General features: G+C 53.8%; 1 protein-coding gene across 1 annotated transcript; it reads left to right on the forward strand.

Annotated features, from left to right (window-relative positions):
- The first annotated feature begins 105 nt into the window (after window positions 1-105).
- On the forward strand, window positions 106-5,245 carry ORAI3 (ORAI calcium release-activated calcium modulator 3). Its single transcript, XM_004268703.3, has 2 exons — window positions 106-849; window positions 3,770-5,245. Exons 1-2 carry the CDS (start codon window positions 589-591, stop codon window positions 4,427-4,429), a joined length of 921 nt encoding a protein of 306 aa, XP_004268751.1. The 5' UTR covers window positions 106-588; the 3' UTR covers window positions 4,430-5,245.
- The last annotated feature ends 1,018 nt before the right edge of the window (window positions 5,246-6,263 follow it).

Here is a 6,263-nt window from a genome sequence, read left to right on the forward strand (position 1 = left end):
GGGATGTGGGGCTAGGGCGGGGATGACCCGAGTGTTCTTTGAGGCCCTGGGAGGAGGGGGCTGTTTGGATGGATCTGGGGGACCTAGGTCCTATTGGGCTTCCGGAAATTGAGGATTCAGGGTCTCCTGCGGTCCCTACAGTTAGATGAGCTCACTTTCCCGGAGTTCACTGTTTAGGTAGGGTTTTGGAGTCTGGACGTTGGAGGTGTCCAGGTGTACCTGCAGTGGTCCAGAGCCCGGAACTCCCAGTCACTGGCTGAGGCTGGGCGTTCAACTCAGCGGGGCTCAGGCACCTAGAGGATATTCTAAGTGGACTGGGGTCTCGGGATCTCTGCGGACGGTCCCCCGGCTCCACCCCATCATGTGGCCGCCCCGACTCCGCCTCCGCCCCAGTTCCTGTTTCGGCCTCGGCAGTCCTGCTTCAGCCCCTAGGGCTCCACGCAGACGCCTGCTCTTCCTTCTCCGCCCGGGCCACGTCTTCCTGGGCGCTCACAGTCCGCATCCCCGCTCGTCCCGCCGGGGGATGAGGCCTTCCCCCGGCCTCGGCCGGCCCTGCTGGGGTCCCCGAGGCGACTCGGCCCCGCCTTGATGGACTGGCCCGCCTGGTGCTGCGGCCCCAGGATGAAGGGCGGCGAGGGGGACCCGGGCGAACAGGCCCCGCTGAACCCGGAGGCCGAGAGCCCCGCGGGCTCGGCCACCTACCGGGAGTTCGTGCATCGCGGCTACTTGGACCTGATGGGGGCCAGTCAGCACTCGCTGCGGGCACTCAGCTGGCGCCGCCTCTACCTCAGTCGGGCCAAGCTGAAAGCTTCCAGCCGCACGTCTGCCCTGCTCTCGGGCTTCGCCATGGTGAGGGAAGGGAAGGGTCGTACAGGGTGGGGGTGAAGCGCAGGGGGGGCACCGGGTTGGGGGCGAAGTGAACGGGTACCCAAGGGAGACAGGGTAGAGGAAAGGGAAGGACCGGTTTTTAAGAGGTACAAGAGGGGTAGCAAACAAGGTACCAAGGGACTCCTCAAGTCCATTTTTATGGGTGTGTGTGTGTGTGTGTGTGTGTATGTGTATAAACAGGTCCCTAGCATAAACTGGGCCGTGGGGAGGATAAGCAAGTCCTAAAGGTGTCACAGGGGACACGTCATGTCATGGGGGTAGACAATCACCAAGGGGGATACATATGCAAGGATAGAGCGAAGTGCTCCAAAAGGAGCATGGTCCAGCATTAGTGGTTACTAGATCCCCACCGGAGGTTCAGCAGCAAATCAGAGCTGGGTGGGGGCTGGGAGGTGGGGTGGTTGAGAGAACAAACTGGATGGAGTGGTCACACCCAAAAGGAGGGCGGCCAGGCCCCAGCAGGCACAGAGCGTGCTTAGTGTAGCCCAGGAAAGCTCTGAGAAGAGAGGATGCCTGTGAGGGAGCCCCTAGCGAAAACAGCTGCTTAGGAAGCTGATGCATGATTCTGGAGATGATAAACTCCAAGTGCAGGTGATATCCGCTGACGGTCCCGGGCAGAGGCCTCACAGGAAGTGGGACCGAGGGAGGTCCCAGGGTGAGGAGCAGTTAGCAGACACAAGTCCTGGTTCTTTCCTGCTTGTGGCCAGCTATGTAACCCTGGACAGGCCTCCGCCTCCTCGCAGGCCAGTGGGAAATTGTGAGATCATGGAGGGTGCACCCTCTGTAGCTTGCCAAGTAGCTGCCCCAAGGTGAGCTCATTCTTGTCATCAAACCCTAGATCCAAGCATGTCAGAGCAAGACACACATCAGAATGCCTCAGACTACCTGTTAACAGAAACCACGGCCCAGAATGGGGCAGTGGCTTTGCCTGCCAAGAGCACTCAGCAGCTGAAGGATATAGGATGAACTAGGACCCAGGGTCGCTAGACTGTTAGTCCAGGGTTTCCCACCATCATGACAGGAAGAAGGAGAAAATGGGCTGGAGGGGGGTCGTCATAGGAACATGATGGGGATATCAACATGAGGATTAAAAGGGGTCATAGCTCTAGGTGATTTGCATTAGTCTCTGCTCCTCTCTGTGCCACCACCTCTGTATTAGAATGATGAGAGGGAAAGTTCTACCCCTAAGGGTCATCCTAGGTCTATGGTTTTCTACGTGAGGGTCCGGATCTGTAGGTCAGCTCACCCTTCCTGATGTGGGGTCATCTCAGGACAGGGAGCTGGCTCCCCTTCACCTGTACAGACCACAGAGGGAAGGGAGCAGCCGCGTGGACCTAGCTGAGGGAGTTGCCCCACCCCCATATCCCCCATGGTCCAGCCTGTTCCCAAGGGGACAATCCGGCCAGCTGCTGGACTTGCACGTTGCTGGGGTGACAGCTTAAGGGCCAGGACCTTCTCTGCAGGATCAAGAGGCCAGATGAGTAGGTTCTGGGGGCCAGACTGGCCCCAGTCCTGCCAGGGGAGGTCAAGGCTGAGTCAGGCTGTGGGAGAAACCAGGACCAGGCCTGGCCCAGATCTCTGTCTGTGGAAAACACCTGCTAACACCCGCCATGGCCCAATTTCCCAAAATATTCAGCCTTGCCTTCCTACCACCACCCTCCTGGCTCTGTACCTTCCTCCTTCCCCCAGCCCCAGAGCAACCTAATGGATCTTGCAAGAACCAGGCATGGGGAAAGATCCCGATTCTGGAATTCAGATGGCCTGGGTTAGAATAACATTATATAAATTGTGTTGAACCATCACTAAGTACCAGACACTATGCTTAAAGCTTTTATGTGCATCATCCCTCTATTATCCTATGAAGTAGGTACCACTACTGTGACCAATTTACAGATGAGAAAACTGAGGATCAGAGATGTTAAGACACCTGCCCAGCGTTCCACAGCAAGTAAGTGGCAGGATTGAATTTAGGCAGTCCAGCTCTAGAGTCCAAATGTATACAAGCCTAGAACAGAATCATCAACTCAAATGTTTGCAAAGGCCTTTGGCAATATGGATGCCAAGTTGGCTGGGTGGGGACTGTGGCTATCAAGAGACACTCCTCACCCATCTAAAGGGAGCAGCCATGACTCAGCCCTAGCTGATCAGTGCCGTGCAGGAATGTGGGCCTGGTGTAACCAGACCTTCCAAGTTTCCAAGAGGATCTGGAAATAGGAATATTTACATGACATCTCTTGAGTTTTAGAAGTTGGCAACGTAATTCTTTAAAAAAACACACTGTCTGAGCCAAGCAAAACATGTTTGCAAGCTGGCCTGGGTTTATGGTGTGCCAATTTGCAAACTCTGGCCTTGGACTTCAGCGTTAACTCTAATAATAACAGCAAACACTTACCTGAGCATACTGTGTACCTCACACTATTCTTATCACTTGATATATATTATCTCATTAAATTTTTAAAACAACCGTATAAGACAGGTGGGTGCTGTTATCAATCCCTATTTTCCAGGTGAGGAGACTGAGGCACAGAGAGAACCAAACCACTTGCTCAAGGTTGCACAGCTTATGGAGCTGAAAATGAACCCAGGCCGCCCCACTCCAGAATCTGTGCTTTTTAACCCCTATGTTATAACAAGATAAGATTGTCAGAAACATGCCATCCAGCCCTCTAGATAGCCAGGTGGGGAAACTGAGGTCTGGAACAGGACAGAGCCTTGCCAAGGCTGCCCATTCATTCACTCAACAAAGACTGGGTGCCGTCTCTCTGCCAAGCACTGTTCTAGGTCTTAGGGATACATCAGAGGCAGAGGTACACCAAGAGGCAGAAAACCCCTCTACTGTTGAGGTTATGGGCACTCAACCCATCCCTTCTTGTCCCCACAGGTGGCCATGGTAGAGGTACAGCTGGAGAGCAACCACGAATACCCGCCGGGCCTGCTGGTGGCCTTCAGTGCCTGCACCACCGTGCTGGTGGCTGTGCACCTCTTTGCACTCATGGTCTCCACCTGTCTGCTGCCTCACATTGAAGCCGTCAGCAACATCCACAACCTCAACTCTGTCCACCAGTCTCCACACCAGCGACTCCACCGCTACGTGGAGCTGGCCTGGGGCTTCTCCACTGCCTTGGGCACCTTCCTTTTCCTCGCTGAAGTTGTCCTGGTTGGCTGGGTCAAGTTTGTGCCCATCGGGGCCCCCTTGGGCACACCAGGCTCTGTGGTACCTGCCTCCCAGGTGCCTGAGACTCTGCCACCAGTGGCCGCCTCCCTTAGTCCAGCTTCCAAGCCATCCTCTGCTTCTGTAGCCCCGTCACAGGCTGAGCCACCTGAGGCCTGCCCACCTCGGCAAGCATGTGGCGGTGGTGGGGCCCATGGACCAGGCTGGCAAGCAGCCATGGCCTCCACGGCAATCATGGTACCTGTTGGGCTTGTGTTCATGGCCTTTGCCCTGCATTTCTACCGCTCCTTGGTGGCTCACAAGACCGACCGCCACAAGCAAGAGCTAGAGGAGCTGAGTCGCCTGCAGGGGGAGCTGCAGGCTGTGTGAGGCCGGTGTTAGCCACAGCTGGGAGCACCGCCTCCCTCAGGGGTCAGCCAGAGGCCTCAGGTCTACGGACCCCATTCCCCGCCCTGCCTGGAGCCACTTCCTGTGGCCACTCTCAGGTAGAGAACAGATTCCTGCCCTCAGGGTCCTTTGGGCTGGGCCTTGGGCAGCTCCCACATTCCCAGGGATTCTCCCTGTCAGTCTGTCCTATGGGTTTTGGAAAGTCTACTCTACACCTGGGCTGGGAGGAGCAAGGGAGGAAGCGGAAGGTCCTCAGTCCAAGGCTCATGCGGTAGGTAGAGGGGAGGCAGGGAGACCCTGTCAGACCTTTGGTGCTGACTCTTAGCCACTTGCCCCCTTATAGAATGTGGAGGTCAGAAGCTTACACACCCACCCAGCTGCCCCAGAAGGCAGCCAATCCTTGCTATACTTTTGTAGAATCTATTTTATGGTTGGCTTTTTTTTTCTTCCTCATCCTCAGATTTTGATGGGTTCCACCCTCTTGCTTTGGTGTTTGGGTAGAGGGATTTGGGTGTTTCTACCCTAGGCATATGTCCAGCCTTTCCAAGGAGGAGCCACCCTATTTGGAGGAAGTTCAAATGCCTGCCCCACTGCCCTAGACCCACACTTATGCTTCTGTATCTGGTTCCTACTCCTGGTTCAGAGCTGGGGTCAGTGTGCCCAGCCTGATCCCTAGCAAGGGTTGGGGTGAGGTTTTAAGGGAGGAGGTCCAGTCCATAGCCCTTGGAATACAGAGCTATTCTGACACTGAATTTTTGATGCACCTAGTTTTGTATAATAAATTGTTTCACACATGTCCCTGTGGCTGTGAATGGGGTGAAGGGGAGGCCTTGTCGGGAACAGCTGACTTGTTCTTAAGAATCAAGTGGAGGCAAGTGTCCCTGGGGGCAGGGCAGGGGTGGAGGAGAGGAGGTTCCAGGTATGACCCCCTTGTGGTGCTGACAGGGGCCAGTAGCTTCTGAATGTGGAGACTGAGTTATTCTAAGGCTAAAGGCTTTTGCACTCTTGTTACTGAGCCCAGGGTCTCTACCTCATCCATTGAGGATTTAGTATAAGTTTCTTTTAGTGTAAGTTTCTTTCTTGAGTGACTACTACATACTAGGGGCTTCTCATAGGTAATCTTATTTAGCCTACTTAACTTATTTAAAAATCACCTCAAGAGGCAAGACTTTATCATTACCGTTTTCAGAGATAAGGGAGCTTCAGCCTAAGAAGGCTGAGGATCTTGCCCAAAGCCACCCAGCTAGTCAGTGAAAACTTAGACTACTTTTACCATCACATGGGGAATGGTTTTATTTGAGAAAAGGAACCAACATCTTTCAACTGGGACAAGAGAAAGGAATCTGATCTCATCACCCATGTTTCCATTATAAATTTATTTTTTCAGCCTCATTTTCCTCAAATTTATAAAGGGTCCTAATCCTCTCCCAGAAGGATTGATTCTTTTGATGTGAGACTTTGGACAAATCTCTCTTTCTCTGTTCCTTAAAATTGTGAATTTGCATGAACCAGGTCTCAAGGGCCTTTCCTACGTTGTTTTAATGCCTACAATAGTTCCGCATGACAGTATTTAACATCCATTTTCAGAGAAAGAATCTGAAGCTTTAAGAGGTGGTTAATGACTCGCCCAAGGTCATACATCGAGGGGGCTGACAGTACTGAGAGAAGTCTGGAACCTAGGGCATCCTCAGCACAGGCAGTGCCTGGGAGTGCCATTACCCTGAGACCTAGATGCCTGCAAACAAGCCTAAGAAAAACGGTGCCCAGAATCAGGGCGACCTCAGCCCCAGGGTCCGAAGTTTAAGCCCGGGCTGGT

This window comes from Orcinus orca, chromosome 16 (assembly GCF_937001465.1).
Source record: "Orcinus orca chromosome 16, mOrcOrc1.1, whole genome shotgun sequence".
NCBI lineage: Eukaryota > Metazoa > Chordata > Mammalia > Artiodactyla > Delphinidae > Orcinus > Orcinus orca.